The sequence below is a fragment of the Channa argus genome, chromosome 7, assembly GCF_033026475.1.
Source record: "Channa argus isolate prfri chromosome 7, Channa argus male v1.0, whole genome shotgun sequence".
Classification (NCBI taxonomy): domain Eukaryota; kingdom Metazoa; phylum Chordata; class Actinopteri; order Anabantiformes; family Channidae; genus Channa; species Channa argus.
In genome coordinates, this window is record NC_090203.1 from 14,601,441 (window position 1) to 14,616,101 (window position 14,661).

Below are 14,661 nucleotides of genomic sequence, written 5' to 3' on the forward strand. Positions count from 1 at the left end.
ATTACCATTTCATCCCCTTTCCACAAATCCCCATGCCTGTTCCTTGTTACTCTCTCTCTCTCTCTCTGTGCCTGTCTCTCTCTCTCACAGACACACTCCAACACTAGTTTTTTTCAAGAGTTTTATTTATAGAATTATCTCAATGCACCAGGTAAAGCGGCACAGCGAGGAAACCTTTTCTGACACTTAATAGGAGCAGAATGATGGAGTCTGGGGAGCAATATAAGAACATTTATGTTGCAGCCTTTGTGTTTCTTCAATTTAGCTGGAAGCAACAGTCTGGTCGATCCAGCTGCGCAGGTAGGACACACGAGCATACACGGCAGGGGTGCGCACGTTGCAGTTAGAGGTTCCCCACGACACTATACCCACAAGGGACCACACCCCGCTGTTCTCACAGACCAGAGGGCCACCAGAATCACCCTGCAATGAGACAAACTTGCTTTTCTAGTTTTTAAGAACATGCAGAGGGTCATATACTGGAATAAAGACATTTGATCAAGCTCTCGTAAGTAATCAACAGTGATGCAAAAAGGAATCGTGTTATCTTTGTTATAGGATGTGGGCAGGCTTGCTATTAGCTGCCTTCAAAAACAGGAAACAAACCAGCAAGAACATTATTGTTCAATAAGCAGATTAAAATGATCTTAGTGCAGCAACATTTTCACGATCAATTCATTGGCAAGTCTTTATTCCATAAAAAGTAATCATGATCAACTAATTAAGTAAAAATGGCTTTAGTAGTTCTTATTTACTTATACTTTTAATTTGATCAATTATATTAATCATATTGTTTTTATCTTAAATTTGTACATTTATGTTTTTGTAATTGCTTGCTTACATATTCTGTTTATCTGTTGTAAAGCACTGTGGTTGTTTTTAAAGCGCTATATAAATAAAGATTGAATTGAATTTAACTGCACAAATTGTAAATACCAAACTAGTGATACCAAGTTAGACAATATATGTATATTATTTGAAATGTTTTGAGTATTAAATGTAAATGTAAAGTTCAATGACGATCAAATGTTGTCCTTTCGGCTTTATCCCGTGAGCTAAGGGTCGCTGCCTTGCCCAGAGACACTTATAGCCGGGACTGGGGATCGAACCCTGGACCCTGTGGTCTAATTGCTTATTTGTTATTCATTAACCAATAATCAAACTGTTACCTAGATTTACAAGATATTAACACTTTGTATCTTGTGAATATATATATATATATACACGCGCCTATATATATATATATATATATATATATATATATATATATATATATATATATAGGTTTTGTGAGTTGTTAGTTTATTATGATCAGTTGCAGTTGATAATTGTTTTGAAGAACCTTTTTTTCTTTAATTTCAGGCTTTTTAGGCTTTTACCTGGCAGGATGATACTCCAGAAGAACCAGCACAGATCATGGCATCAGTGATTCTGTTAGCACCCCAGTACTGCTTGCACTGAGCTGGACTGAGCAGAGGCAAAGCGGTCTGCTGGAGGTAGCGTGGGCTTGCTGAACAAAGATGATAAAAGAAATGCAGACGAGCCTAACTGCACGAATAACTCTTTTACATTTTTCTTATGGCATTGTGGTGGATATTAAGCAGTGCCTATATAGTTTTTATTTGAAGAAAGTGACCTGTTCATGCATTAGCGATACAAAGCAGTTGCTCACTTACAGGTTTGCCCAGTCTTGCCCCATCCAGTAGTGACACATTTTGTTCCAGCAGGGATGCTGGTGCTAGAGGAGACCAAGCACACAGGAGAAATACGGGATGTCATCTGTACTGGGGAGGAAAGCTTCAGAAGGGTGATGTCATTGTTGAAGGTCTGAGCATTGTAGTATGGGTGAGTGATGGCCTGGAAAGAGGTGAAAGCCATCAAAGCAAACGCATTGTAATTTTGCCTGTTGGCGGTGCAATGACAGACCTACCCAGGAAACAACTCACTGAGGCTTAGGTTTACATTCATATAGCACCAAAAGCTTTTGATGCATCATGGAGTTGCTTACCCTGGTAATGGTCTTGACCTGAACCGGCTCAGTGTTGGACTGACGATCATGTTCACCCAGGATAACGCGATGGCTTCTAGGACTATGGAGAAGAAAAGCAGAGTTATTGCACAGATGGAAATGTTGGTGATTCCTGTAGGGATTTGGCCCACATTAGAGTTACTTACGACACACGGCAGTGAGCAGCAGTGACAACCCAGGAAGGGCCGATCAGGGATCCTCCACAGAAGTGGAATCCAGTACCATCCTATGATTGAGAAAATGCATGTTTGCGATTTTTTTAACCACACTCTTTCATCTGAATCATAGAAGGTGTTACAATTTAAGCAAAACCACAGTGGCAGTGCTGAATGGATTGCTTAGCTTACCTGAAGTGAAACCTGCCAGGGCCAGGACCCAGACACAGCATTCTCCCCATTTACGATTTTGTTGTATCCACTCACCTGAGGTTTGATAGCAGGTGTTCCACACCCTGGAGCCCAGTCACACAATATAAGTTAAAGTACTTATCCCAAAATGAGGGTTATAAGATGAACTATGTCAGAAAGTGTCAGAATGGGTTGTGTTTATTATTTCGAAAGTGTTTACAATTCTGGTGATGTGAAAGCATCAGAAGTAAAAAACTGCTAACCGATTGTAACAAACAAGTCTCCCCTCAGATAAGAAAATCACTTAGTGGTGGACCACCTGGACTCACCGAGTGCAGAAGCCACAAGAGCAAAACAACTGATAAGCAAGAACATGGCTATGTCTCTGTCGTGACACACGTCCCTGAGTCTCAGCTGAATGGGACACATGCTTTTATATGTGCATCTCACACACTTGACCCTGAGCTCCATGTGCAGCACTCCATAGGGCACGTACCCTACACCCACCAAGCCACCCACCCAATGGATGTGATAAGTCTGGGAAAAGAACATCTGTTGATAAGCACCTGAGATTATTTGTAACAGAACTACACATCTACTTAGTTGTATGCTTGTGTTTGTTATATGAAATGAGTCATTGCTTTAAGTGACAGTGTTGCATAATAATGCTAATGAGAATGAACAGCACTTTCTTTTTTTAATCTGAAAAGACAGAAAAATGTGTTTTTTGTAATTTAACATTGGACCTGTTCTTCAGTGCATATTTAGGATATAGTTGCAACACGTTGAACATGTTAAGCTGAAAACACACTGGAACCTTTGTTTCAAACCTCATACGCCAGCAGAAACGAGAAGGAAACACTGCAGATCAATGATTCACCTCATTTTATCAGATGATCTTTGACAACTATAGATGTACCTTTTTATCATGTTGTTTTCACACGGTGATCGGTGCTAGCTAACATACAGGAAAAAAATACTGATCCAAATCTTTGTGGTCGTGGTTCAGTAACATGTTTTATCTGCACGTTTCAACATTTGCACTTTAGACCTGCCTGTAAATACCAATTCTTTTCAGTGTACATGCATTATAAATTAGAAGAAGCACATTACCTTTTCCAAATATTAGTCCCATCTTTATTGATTTAATGTTTAGAAATTAGAGATACAAATAGATTATTTTTTGACAATGGTTATGCATGAACAAATGATAGAGGTAATTTAAACAAAGACCTTAGTTGTGTCTTATGTGACTTTTGTCTCTGCAAATGTCAGATTTTGTTCAATTTAGCACAATTTAAAAACCTTTTTGCAAAGAATTTAATTACAAATAAACCTGTGGTGTACTGTTCATCAAATATGTATTCTGGCAGAGAGAAAGGCTTTAGGACAGTGACTACTGGGATCTGAGGCAAAGACACTGTCACTATGTGTTTAGTCAACCTCCTCAATAGTTGGGCCAGAGGAGGAGCCGCTTCCAGCTCCCCCAGGAAAACCACCGGGCATTCCTCCTGGCATTCCACCGGGCATCCCACCAGGCATCCCACCAGGCATACCCCCCTGGTACAGCTTTGAGATGATGGGGTTGCACACCTTCTCTAATTCTTTCTTCTGGTGTTCGTATTCATCCTTCTCTGCCATCTGGGTGACAGAAGCAACTAGGAGTTAATTGTCGGTCAGGATTTAGTGCCTTTCTTTATAAAAACATTGTGAAAGAGGAAACTTGCATCACAATGTTTACATGAAATGAACCTCTCTGCTTTCACAATGTGAGCAAAAGAGGAACTTCTATCCCTTCTCTATTAGTGCTCAGGATTCAGTCAATTATTTTTTACCTGGTTTCTGTCCAGCCACGCAATGACTTCATTGCACTTCTCCACAATGGTCTTTTTGTCCTCCGGACTGATCTTGTCTTGGAGCTTCTCATCCTCCACAGTGCTTTTCATGTTAAATGCCAAAGACTCAAGGGAGTTCTTGGCTGTGACCTTGTCTCTCTGGACCTCATCCTCAGCCCTGAACTGTTCCGCCTCTTGCACCATGCGCTCAATGTCCTCCTTACTTAGTCGCCCTATGAATGGGATGAAACACAGAGCTCTGTACTTCTTGTCTTATAATGATCTATTCTTTTTGTAATACATTAACCTTTTTTATTTCTTTTCATATAAGTAACAATACTGTAAACAAAACTCTACCTTTGTCATTGGTTATAGTGATCTTGTTTTCTTTTCCAGTGCTTTTGTCCACTGCTGACACATTGAGAATCCCGTTGGCATCAATGTCAAAGGTCACCTCAATCTGAGGGACCCCTCTGGGAGCCGGGGGAATACCAGTTAGTTCAAACTTGCCTAGGATATTATTGTCCTTGGTCATGGCTCTCTCACCTTCATAAACCTGAAAACAATTAGTCAAATAAAATTTTGATTCATACTTTCATGAATATTAGTAATACACTTGGTCAATGGTACATAAACTATCTGTAATGTTGTTGTACCTGAATGAGCACACCAGGTTGGTTGTCTGAATAGGTTGTAAAGGTTTGGGTTTGCTTGGTGGGAATGGTGGTGTTCCTCTTGATAAGGACAGTCATTACTCCTCCAGCAGTCTCGATTCCCAGGGACAGGGGTGTGACATCTAGCAGCAGGAGATCCTGTACATTCTCTGACTTATCACCAGCCAAGATGGCTGCCTGTACAGCTGTATAGAGTTTCCAGATGGTGAAAACAATGACACGATGATTAGAAAATTAGTCAAAACTTGAATAGTGTAAAGATACCCACCTGCACCATAGGCCACAGCCTCATCAGGGTTGATGCTTTTGTTGAGATCACGGCCATTGAAGAAGTCTTGCAGTAGCTTTTGAATCTTCGGGATACGAGTGGAACCACCCACCAGGACAATGTCATGGATCTGGGTCTTGTCTATCTTGGCATCCCGCAGAGACTTCTCCACAGGTTCAAGGGTTCCACGGAACAGGTCTGCATTTAGTTCTTCAAAGCGAGCCCTGGTGATGGAGGTGTAGAAATCTGTGCCTTCATAAAGTGAATCAATCTCAATGCTGGCTTGGGTGCTGCTGGAGAGGGTGCGCTTAGCACGCTCACATGCTGTGCGGAGACGACGCACAGCTCGCTTGTTGTTAGTGATTTCTTTTTTGAACTTGCGCTTGAACTCAGCAATGAAGTGATTTACCATGCGGCTATCAAAGTCCTCGCCACCCAAGTGGGTGTCACCGGCTGTGGCCTTGACCTCAAAGATGCCATCTTCAATAGTCAGGATCGATACATCAAAGGTACCGCCACCAAGGTCAAAGATAAGGACATTACGTTCACTGCCAACCTAAAATAAATGGTAGGAATTTGTAATGCATTTAATATAAAAATTGTTATGGTTTGCATTTTATTTGTTAGTTACCTTTTTATCAAGTCCATAAGCAATGGCTGCAGCAGTAGGTTCATTTATAATGCGCAGCACATTAAGCCCAGTGATGGTTCCAGCATCTTTGGTGGCTTGACGCTGGGAGTCGTTGAAGTAAGCAGGAACTGTAATTACTGCATTGGTAACAGGCTGTAAAGATAAATAATAAATAATCAATGCTATTTTACTTCTTCTATTAGCACATTGAAAATGTGAAAACCTGTGATTAGAGGTTGCAAGTTACTTTGAGAGACTTTAATCTCAGAGGAAAGAAGAATTTTAGTGCAAGTGGACGAGCTGCAAGTATTAAGCAGTGTTTCCTGACAGCTGCATCCTTTCATTGCTACACTTTTATTTGCATAATACCAAATTACAACAGATCAAGCTTAGTGTTATATGTTAAACAACCTTGCCAAGATAAGCTTCAGCGATCTCCTTCATCTTGGTGAGGACCATTGAGGAAATCTCCTCAGCGTAGAAGGTTTTGATCTCACCCTTGTATTCGACCTCCACCTTAGGTTTGGATGAGTCATTCACAACCTTGAAAGGCCAGTGCTTCATGTCTGACTGCACCACAGGGTCATCAAACTTACGCCCAATCAGACGCTTAGCATCTGAAGTAGATTTAATAAAACAAGAGATAAAACAAGATACTGAGAGAGATAAAACAAGAAACTGAATCTCAGTATACAGTTAAATAAAAAGAGCTGCTGCTTTTTCATCAGCAATTCTCTTCAGATCACTCTGTTTCAGCTTGCTGTCTTTTACATGTTGCAGTCCTTACCAAACACAGTGTTGGATGGGTTCATGGCCACTTGGTTCTTGGCAGCATCTCCAATGAGCCTCTCTGTGTCTGTGAAGGCCACATAACTTGGTGTGGTCCTGTTTCCTTGGTCATTGGCAATAATTTCCACTTTGCCATGCTGGAAGATGCCGACACAGGAATATGTAGTACCAAGATCAATGCCTACTGCTGGTCCTTTAGACATCTTAGATGAACAAAAGAAACCAAAGTTGTAGTTGTAGTATGTACCTGCTGTAGCTGCATCTACAAATACTTGCTGGGCCCCGTTCTTTGCGTAATTCCAGATGTGTGGTTATGTGAGACTTAAATAGTGGTTGAGTTATTAACACGTCCTCCTGACACTTGAGACAAAACGTCTGCCCGTTAGTTCCCTCTCTATGCCACTTTGCTATCTCAGCAACATAACACTTGAGGCTGGTGAAGTATCATGTACTGATCCTGCAATAGCGAACTGTGAGAATATTTTCCGACAGCTGGTTTCAAATGGCTTATAGTTACTATTATAAGTATCGCTGTTGGAACATGGCAATGAATTGAAGGTGGTTACATACTCAGGCATCATTCAGTAATGACTAGTGGTGAAGATTGACTCATTCTTTTTAGGATAAAGGCCTTAATACCCACAGAAATATAGAGATTTGCATTAACAAACATATTGGGTAATGCAGAAGTAGCAGTAGTTTCTTGTGGTTACGTTTTTGTGCTGATAAAACCAGCTCACAGTGGCAAGAAACTTGAATTTTAATGATTTGCATGATCCAAATTTATTCTGTATTAATTCTGTCAAATGGGTCAAAGGAGCAGAAAATGCTGTTAAAACCCTGTTGCTCCACTGCCTCCCTCCATTTATGTCTAAAAGCTGCATATGACAGCAGTCTGGGCTGTGATAAACTCATACACATGAAGGGGAGTTTTATTAGATTCTGCCATTACTATGCTGTAAAGATAATGCAATTCTTGAATACTCTCTAGTTTAGGGACATTTATATGAACCATTAAAAAAATCAAATGGGACATTAGCCACTGAACTATGTGGCCTTTTTTGGTGATTTTGCTTTAGCCTGTAATTACGTTTGACACAAACCATGCAACCACCCTAATTTATATAGGAACACCTGTCACTTTTGGCGAATAGGTTTTTAAAGCAGTGCAGAAAGCGAGACAGACTATGACGCCATGATGAATGCAATGCTCCTCATAGAAGAGTTTACCTTTCGTTGTCAGATGGTCAAGACTCGAGACTTTACTCAGTTAAAGGGGTGCTTTGTTTTTGCCCAGTGCACAAGATGGCGTGTGAGCTCCTCAGCAGCTCTCCTTTCCCTCTTCTGGAAGGCTAAGATTGAGAGGGTGAGTGTCTCTTCTCCCCACTGTATATAGAACCCTTTTAGGAATATCCCATCAGCGTGTCAAATGACACCACTGAGGAAAGTTCTAGGCCCATGTGTCTTATAGCAGAATGGATTCTCGTAAAAGAAAGTTTGCTGTTACTTATGTAGCTCCATGCTACCTGAGCAAAACAAATAATAAAAACTTTAACATGTCAAACCAAAGTTGTTTTTATTATTAAGTGAGCATTGCATTGTTAAAAAACGAAAATTAAATGCAGGTTGTGACAGTTGGAACCTAGAAAGTCGTAATGTTGGGATGTTCACATTTGAGACACAATATGTGTGCTACATTGAAGGTACAGTTTATTAACTTCATGTGTATATATACTATTAGTAATATCTAAATTAATAATAGGAAATTAACCCACATGGTGTTTTCACTTCTACTTCTAAAAAGGCTTGATGACAGAGAAAAACTGTAGCTGCAACTGATGTGTCTCTGAAGAAATTTCTATTTAAATGTTGGGTTTCATTCAAACAAATATAACAAAACACCATGAAAACAACACACTAAACATAAATACTATTAATACCATATAATATGTCATAATAATCCTTTATAAGTTTCTCAGGCTCTTTATATTAAGGGGTAATTAACACATAATACGTTTTCCTTATCCTTGCTCCATGATCTCTCTGCCAGTGCTTAAAACCTCTATTCTAGTTACAGAGGCCTCTCTGACACTTACGCCATCTGGCATTAAATATAACTGCAGGTTGTTACAGACACCGGATATCAAGTATTCAGACATGCCTGTAGAGTGGTGTTTTTTTTTTTTTTTTTTTTTTTTGTTTTTTTGCAGCAGCAGTTGAATATTGCATAATCAGGAAGAATAAGTCAGTTAAAAAAGAGGCACTAAAACATTATGCTTAAGCTTTGTAGTTACGACAGTTCAGGAAACAAACTAAAATGATTCACAGTCAGTGTTGTCTAGTTTCATATAATAAATATTGTATGTTTCCAATAAACAGCAAGCGTCTCAGCGTGTTTACCTCACAGATATAAATTAAGACAAAGACTATGTAATATAAAAACTAGTGTCTATTAATATATCTATTAAATATATCACTTTAGAACAAATAAACTACGGAGCTGATAAAGGAAGTCCTCTTCTTTCCTCTTGTGAGTTCTGCAGTGCACATTCATATAGTCCCAAGCACAGCGTTTACAGTAGTTGTAGAAGAGGATCTCTGCTTTTTTCAGCGTGCTGTTGAGGTCCAGTGTTCCCTGAAGGCTGCGTAAAAAGACAAAGGTTTTAGCAACACATTCACACAAATTTACAAATGCCACCTTTTTTGATGTCCTAGCAACCACACAAACCTGCTAGTAAACTGAATGAGCTGCACATCATCTCTGCACTGCAGCAGAGACTCTCTGTTCTCTATCAGGATGGCTGCACAGATAAAGAGCTCAAAGGTGAAATCAGTGTTAATGACCTGCAGCTCTGATTCTGAACTGTCCTCTGCAAACACCAGAACACAGAAACATTCCACTGTATTGACATCTAATATTCTAAAGGTAAATATCCCTCCAAAACTTCCTGGGCTATACCTGTGCTGTATTTTCTTGAAAGCCTTTCCTGGTACCGGGCTCGGTCTACTTGTTGGGAGATGAGTTCTAGGTGGTCACAACTCAGGATCTCAAACAAACGTAGGGCGTCACTGTGTTCAAACTCTCTCTGGAAGCCCAGCAACAGCCACCTTAATAGAGGGACAACACATAAGACCCCAATCAGCCATTTTCAAATCATAAGAATACAATAACAGAATGGTACCAAAGATCTACCTGTGGCAGAAGGTGAAACTCTCCATGTTGTCTGTGGCTAAATGAGCATACAGCTGTGCGTCCAGTTCATTCAACAGGGCTGCCTCCAACTCTAAAGATATTAAACACACCTACTTCATATGCTTATATTTAAACAGTGTATACAGAGTAATTTGTATATTTTATAGCATCAAATTTCTTCTCATTGGAAAAAAGTTATGGAATAGACAGTCGGGTGCATGTACTGGAATTACTGTCCAGGAGATAAGTTTTCAATATCCTTGTTGTACCACTAGAGGTGAATATATTTTGCTATTATAACTTAGTATGATGATTTTAGTGGTAATTCTACCTATTTTTCTGTGTAGACCATCAGCCCTGAAGTCCTTGGCAAATTTTTCCATGTAGCAGGAGAAACTCCAGAAAGTGTCGACCTCTGAGTCGAGAACTTCCAGGAACCGGCTGCACAGGTCATTCATTCCCTGGGCATAACTAACATCTGAATCAACATCAAAAGAAGTGGTACGAAACAAAGAGTCTGATTAATGGCACGACAACAAGGCTTCTGCTGCTGTATGACCTAATCGTTATAAATAAAGCTGAGACAGTTTCTCTCTTGTTGTTTACCTGGATGAAAAGCAGCATAAGTGATGAGGATATCTCTCAACACTAAGAGATTGCCTAAGCCTTCCCCCCTGTGGACACACACATTTTCAGAATAGCACAAAAAGCAGCAACTTATTTGATACTCTTTACACTCTGCACAGCCCTTCAGGAAGTTGTCAATATCAAATTTCAATAAATAAAAAGGCCAAAAAACTCACTGATCAAGCAAAATATCATTGTTTTTTCTGATTGGTCAGAAGGGTGAGCCTTGATCAAAACACTTTGGCAAGCAAATATCTCTGTCAGTGCTGTTCAGTGAGTTTGTGTCACTGGATGTAATTCAGGTTTTACCAACCAAACCACAGTTTCATAAGATTAATTATGTTTCACTGGGCTTGAACAAACAATATGTTCATGAACTACACAATAACTGCTAGATTTTGATTTTCTCAGCTGATAATAACTTAAACTGCCTGACAATGTTTCTGTTGTGTATAAAAACCAGTGAAATGAACCAAGTTTTTAGCTATAGTTCAAGACTCACTTATTTATGATTAATCTGTCATTTCTTTCTAGTTCACTCTGATTCAGATTGTGGTCAATGACAGCGGTCCCTGCAATTTTTGCAGCCTGTTAGCGTAACCACAAAGGGCTTTATGTTTTGTGTAGCAGAGGTGTGAATTGATAGTCTATGTTAACAGAGCACGTGGCTCTGATAAGGGGATAGAATATTACAAACGCAAGCTTTCCTATAGTCTGCTTGTGGTCTGCGGCCTCCTATTTTGTGCTTCCTGCTTTGTATGTGCAAATTGTTGCAGTGACATGACTACAAATAATTAAAACTCATCAAATCTGAATTTAAGACTTTTTAAGGCATGGAGCATATCCCAGCTATCATACGGCGAGAGGCAAAGGAGCACCCTGGACAGGTCTCCAGTCTGTCTCGGGCAAACACAGAGAGACATACAAAGACAGACTAACATTCACACCAACTGGGAATTTTGAGTCACCAATTAACCTAACAATCCCACTCAACATGCAAACCCCACACAGAAAGGCCACAGTCGATCTGGGATGCGAACCCACAACCTCATAGGTGTGAGGCCCCCCACAACCATGCTGCCCTTGTAAACAGTTAGTTGTAATTTAAAACTATTAACAGAAATGTGCCTCAGCAGGAGCTTTACATAATTTTAAGATTCCAGATAGAAATCGTAATCCAGGAGAAAAGACGGCATCAGTGAACTGCTTACGTAGAAAGTACAACTTTTGTGACGGGATTCTTTGTTTTGTGTGAACTTGAAAATATTGATGTGGTCTTAAGGGTTAATTGTAACGCAAGCTCTTAACAACAAACCAAACCTGACTCACCACTCTGTGTTTGCCTTTTTATATCAATCATTCTTTTGAGCTGCCTAAAGCCAATTCTCTGTCCAAGGGTGCCAACTGAATTATACATCAATATTACTTTCACACTTCTATTAACAAAAACAATCACTTACTGGTAATAGCTCAGGTCTCTGTTTGTCCTCGGTACATCCTTGTCAATGATTCGTATGGCTTCCAGGAGTTCTTCGTTGTCAAATGTAAACCGTTCAAATAATATCTGTTAACAGGAAGGAAATGTAGACACATACATATATGACCACTGCTGATTGGTATCTCTGTGCTAACAGCTTTGGCATTGCCCATACATTCAATGTTTCTTTCACAATATTATGTTTTTCCAGGTTTGATATGATGTAATAGTAAATATATAACTGTGTAACAAAATCTGGTCTTCCTATCCCCACTTTGAACATCTGCTCTTTAGTCAAACCCAAAGACAAAATATTAAATCCAAAACAACAGAATCACAACAGAATTGTAATGAAAAAAAAATAAGTCAATAATAGGATGTGAATCATATATATATGTAAAATTAACCTGTGCCTGAAGCTCCAAGAAAGTGAGCCTGTCCTTAACCTCCTCAGACTGGTCCTGGGTCTGTTGTTGACCTTGAACCTGCCTATGGTCAAAGTACCTGACAGCTGCCACCAACTCAGCTGTAAGAGAAACAGGAGCATATGTTCACAGATGATTTGCATAAAAAGGAGGGCAGTGAAAAAAGGAAAGGACAAAGACTGAAAGAAGAAAGAAGGTTTGACACACTTCACACAGCGTAAATCCTTTTGAAACGTGATCAGCATGGGGAAAATTTAATCTTGGCTATGACATAGTGCATTGCAGCCTGGTGGTAGCTGCAGACTTGACACAGAAACCATGCTGAGCTCTGATCACCACGACATTAAAACTGGCTGATCATTAGTTTGCAGTATACTTGTTTGGGCCTTTACCATCAGTGCCGTTGAGGTGCATACGCACAGCTGAAGGAAGAACATGCTGCCACTTTTTCTTCATGACCCGGTATCGTACGACCAGCTGTTCCTGCAGCAGAGAGCGCTCTAAAGCTGTGGAGCTGCACGGGTACATCCCAAATAGAAAATGCCACACCAGGGCACGCTCAGAGGCGGACACACCACCTTAGCAGGGATTAAAAACCTTTGATCATTTACAGTGGTCAATGTGACTTATAGGCATGTGTTTGAGATGAGCTCAAAACAGCAAATGCTATATTGATAAAGAATAAGAGCTTTGCACCTGAGGAAAGAGAAAATTGTTAGGAAACAATCACTGACCTAGAATTTGTGAACTCTGCCCTTTTGAGATGAGGATGTGAGGTATCTTATGTAATGTTTTGCCCTGCAGGTTCTTTAATCTTTGGTTTCCTTATTTGTAGGCATAGAATGTGCAGAAAGGTCAACCAGGGCAAGTTTACACATTCCTGCTCACATATGATTGAGCATAATGTTTTCTGTGTTTCTGTAATAACTCATCTGTTAATATTTAGTAATAACTAATAACTAGTATAATTTCAGTAATAACTATACCAAGATGCTACCAGGATCTGTTGACCGAGTGAATGTTGAGTGTTTTTAATGCATTCTGCAGACATGACTGAAATTATATTACAGATTATCTTCACACACTTCATTGAATTTTTTGTCTCAGTGAACCTCATTTGATTTTATTCCACTTCCCAGAATCTCACCAACTCTATAAATGTTGTCTATTATTTTTTCTCAGCAGTCATGCTGGAATCCTTCACTCCACATCATTTGATGCTCAGTGAAATGTTAAGATTTTAGAGAAGGGTTCTACTGTGGCTCTGCTAATGCCCTCGAGCAAAGCATCACTTGACTTCTGCTTGAACTGAAAGAATGCTCACAATTCAGTGATGCATCTGGACATGTGATTATAAGATAAAAGCACCACTGAATTATTATATGTGTGCTTTTAAGGACAGTATTTTATTTCAAATATGGTCAAATACATAAGGGACACAATCTGTAACGTTTTTAGTCTTTTATGTTTGACATTTGGCCTCATTAAGACGTGTTTAACGTTAAAAAAACACTGTTGTAGATCCAACTGCTGCCCTAAATATCACATAATCATACAAACACGAATTTCAACGGATTAGCAAAGACTATATAGGTGTAAACACCTATTATGGGATTATTCTGAGACCCAAAAATCACTAGTGAAAAATGTTCTAAATTTAAATTAAGCCACTGAGTATTGCTAGTGTTCAAGCATATGGCTTGAAATAATCAATATTGTGTTGATTATTGTTCTATTAGATGTACCATTTTTGAATATATGCATCCTTAGCCTAGACTCGTCCACTCTGCCATCAGCGTCCATGACTCCAGGTAAAGTGAGACGTGCGGCGGACAGAGCCGGACAGCTGACCGCTGCTACACGGCGGGTTGCAGCATGGGGACTGTCGGATGAGGTGCTCTCTTGTCCCATTGTCTGGCGTGTCCTCTCGTTCGTCAGATCCTCCATCAGTGGGCACAGTGTTCACACCATGCACGGATAAAGTTTGTCATCCTCAGTTATCCTACTACCTCATTGCCTATGTCAACTGGAACCGGGACCAGCGGATGGATTTTTCCCGAGGGGCTCGAAAGGTTCACGATCACAAACTTGTTGAGTTAGTTTCTGGCCACCATTCCCAACTCTGTTGACTTTAACCACCTGGGAGTCATATGACTGCACCTTGGGATCCGAGTTTGGCCCACATTCAGTGCCAAAGTTAACTTTGAGAGTAGCACTCCACCTAGTGGTTTTATTTAGGAATTTATTTATCGGTGATGGGTGTGGGCACCAGGGTGGGTCCTGGTAGCTGCATGGGATAGTGTGGTGCGGTGAGATTTGATCCTGTGGCCTTTTGCATGCCAACCCAATGCTCTACCCATTGGGCC

The 14,661-nt window shown here is 40.0% G+C and overlaps 3 protein-coding genes across 6 annotated transcripts; all 3 read right to left on the bottom strand.

Moving 5' to 3' along the window:
* Positions 1 to 119: 119 nt before the first annotated feature.
* Positions 120 to 2,859, bottom strand: LOC137130216 (chymotrypsin-like protease CTRL-1). The gene is made up of 7 exons (XM_067510047.1): positions 2,706 to 2,859; positions 2,377 to 2,480; positions 2,176 to 2,255; positions 2,009 to 2,090; positions 1,677 to 1,857; positions 1,380 to 1,510; positions 120 to 423 (listed from the first exon to the last, which is right to left on the bottom strand). The coding sequence occupies exons 1-7, from the start codon at positions 2,845 to 2,847 to the stop codon at positions 262 to 264; spliced, it is 882 nt and encodes a 293-aa protein (XP_067366148.1). The 5' UTR covers positions 2,848 to 2,859; the 3' UTR covers positions 120 to 261.
* Positions 2,860 to 3,043: 184 nt separating this feature from the next.
* On the bottom strand, positions 3,044 to 7,944 carry LOC137130213 (heat shock cognate 71 kDa protein-like). The gene is made up of 9 exons (XM_067510040.1): positions 7,804 to 7,944; positions 6,572 to 6,776; positions 6,196 to 6,401; positions 5,785 to 5,937; positions 5,154 to 5,709; positions 4,868 to 5,070; positions 4,569 to 4,767; positions 4,212 to 4,444; positions 3,044 to 4,017 (listed from the first exon to the last, which is right to left on the bottom strand). The coding sequence occupies exons 2-9, from the start codon at positions 6,774 to 6,776 to the stop codon at positions 3,811 to 3,813; spliced, it is 1,962 nt and encodes a 653-aa protein (XP_067366141.1). The 5' UTR covers positions 7,804 to 7,944; the 3' UTR covers positions 3,044 to 3,810.
* Positions 7,945 to 8,737: 793 nt separating this feature from the next.
* si:dkey-238d18.4 (TBC1 domain family member 15) lies at positions 8,738 to 14,430 on the bottom strand. 4 transcript variants are annotated; one of them, XM_067510043.1, is made up of 10 exons: positions 14,041 to 14,430; positions 12,688 to 12,873; positions 12,278 to 12,396; positions 11,854 to 11,957; positions 10,373 to 10,440; positions 10,098 to 10,244; positions 9,767 to 9,857; positions 9,533 to 9,681; positions 9,302 to 9,374; positions 8,738 to 9,215 (listed from the first exon to the last, which is right to left on the bottom strand). In XM_067510043.1, the coding sequence occupies exons 1-10, from the start codon at positions 14,240 to 14,242 to the stop codon at positions 9,047 to 9,049; spliced, it is 1,308 nt and encodes a 435-aa protein (XP_067366144.1). In that variant the 5' UTR covers positions 14,243 to 14,430; the 3' UTR covers positions 8,738 to 9,046. The 4 variants fall into 4 exon arrangements, with proteins under 4 accessions (XP_067366144.1, XP_067366143.1, XP_067366145.1 ...); XM_067510042.1 differs by having other exon boundaries at positions 9,302 to 9,443; XM_067510044.1 differs by lacking the exon at positions 12,688 to 12,873 and having other exon boundaries at positions 9,302 to 9,443.
* Between the last annotated feature and the right edge of the window lie 231 nt (positions 14,431 to 14,661).

Bases quoted from the DNA above. Each gene is read 5' to 3' on its own strand.
- LOC137130216 (XM_067510047.1), bottom strand. From the start codon at position 2,847: ATGGAGCTCAGGGTCAAGTGTGTGAGATGCACATATAAAAGCATGTGT. The intron at 2,481-2,705 runs GTGAGTCCAGGT...ACTGGGCTCCAG, and splicing joins TCTTGTGGCTTCTGCACTCG to GGTGTGGAACACCTGCTATC. The intron at 424-1,379 runs GTAAAAGCCTAA...GTCTCATTGCAG, and splicing joins CTGGAGTATCATCCTGCCAG to GGTGATTCTGGTGGCCCTCT.
- LOC137130213 (XM_067510040.1), bottom strand. From the start codon at position 6,776: ATGTCTAAAGGACCAGCAGTAGGCATTGATCTTGGTACTACATATTCC. The intron at 6,402-6,571 runs GTAAGGACTGCA...AATCTACTTCAG, and splicing joins CCCATCCAACACTGTGTTTG to ATGCTAAGCGTCTGATTGGG. The intron at 5,071-5,153 runs GTGGGTATCTTT...AACTCTATACAG, and splicing joins GGCTGTGGCCTATGGTGCAG to CTGTACAGGCAGCCATCTTG.
- si:dkey-238d18.4 (XM_067510042.1), bottom strand. From the start codon at position 14,242: ATGGAGGATCTGACGAACGAGAGGACACGCCAGACAATGGGACAAGAG. The intron at 12,874-14,040 runs GTACATCTAATA...ATCCCTGCTAAG, and splicing joins GATGCATATATTCAAAAATG to GTGGTGTGTCCGCCTCTGAG. The intron at 9,682-9,766 runs GTAGATCTTTGG...CCCTCTATTAAG, and splicing joins AGTTTCACCTTCTGCCACAG to GTGGCTGTTGCTGGGCTTCC.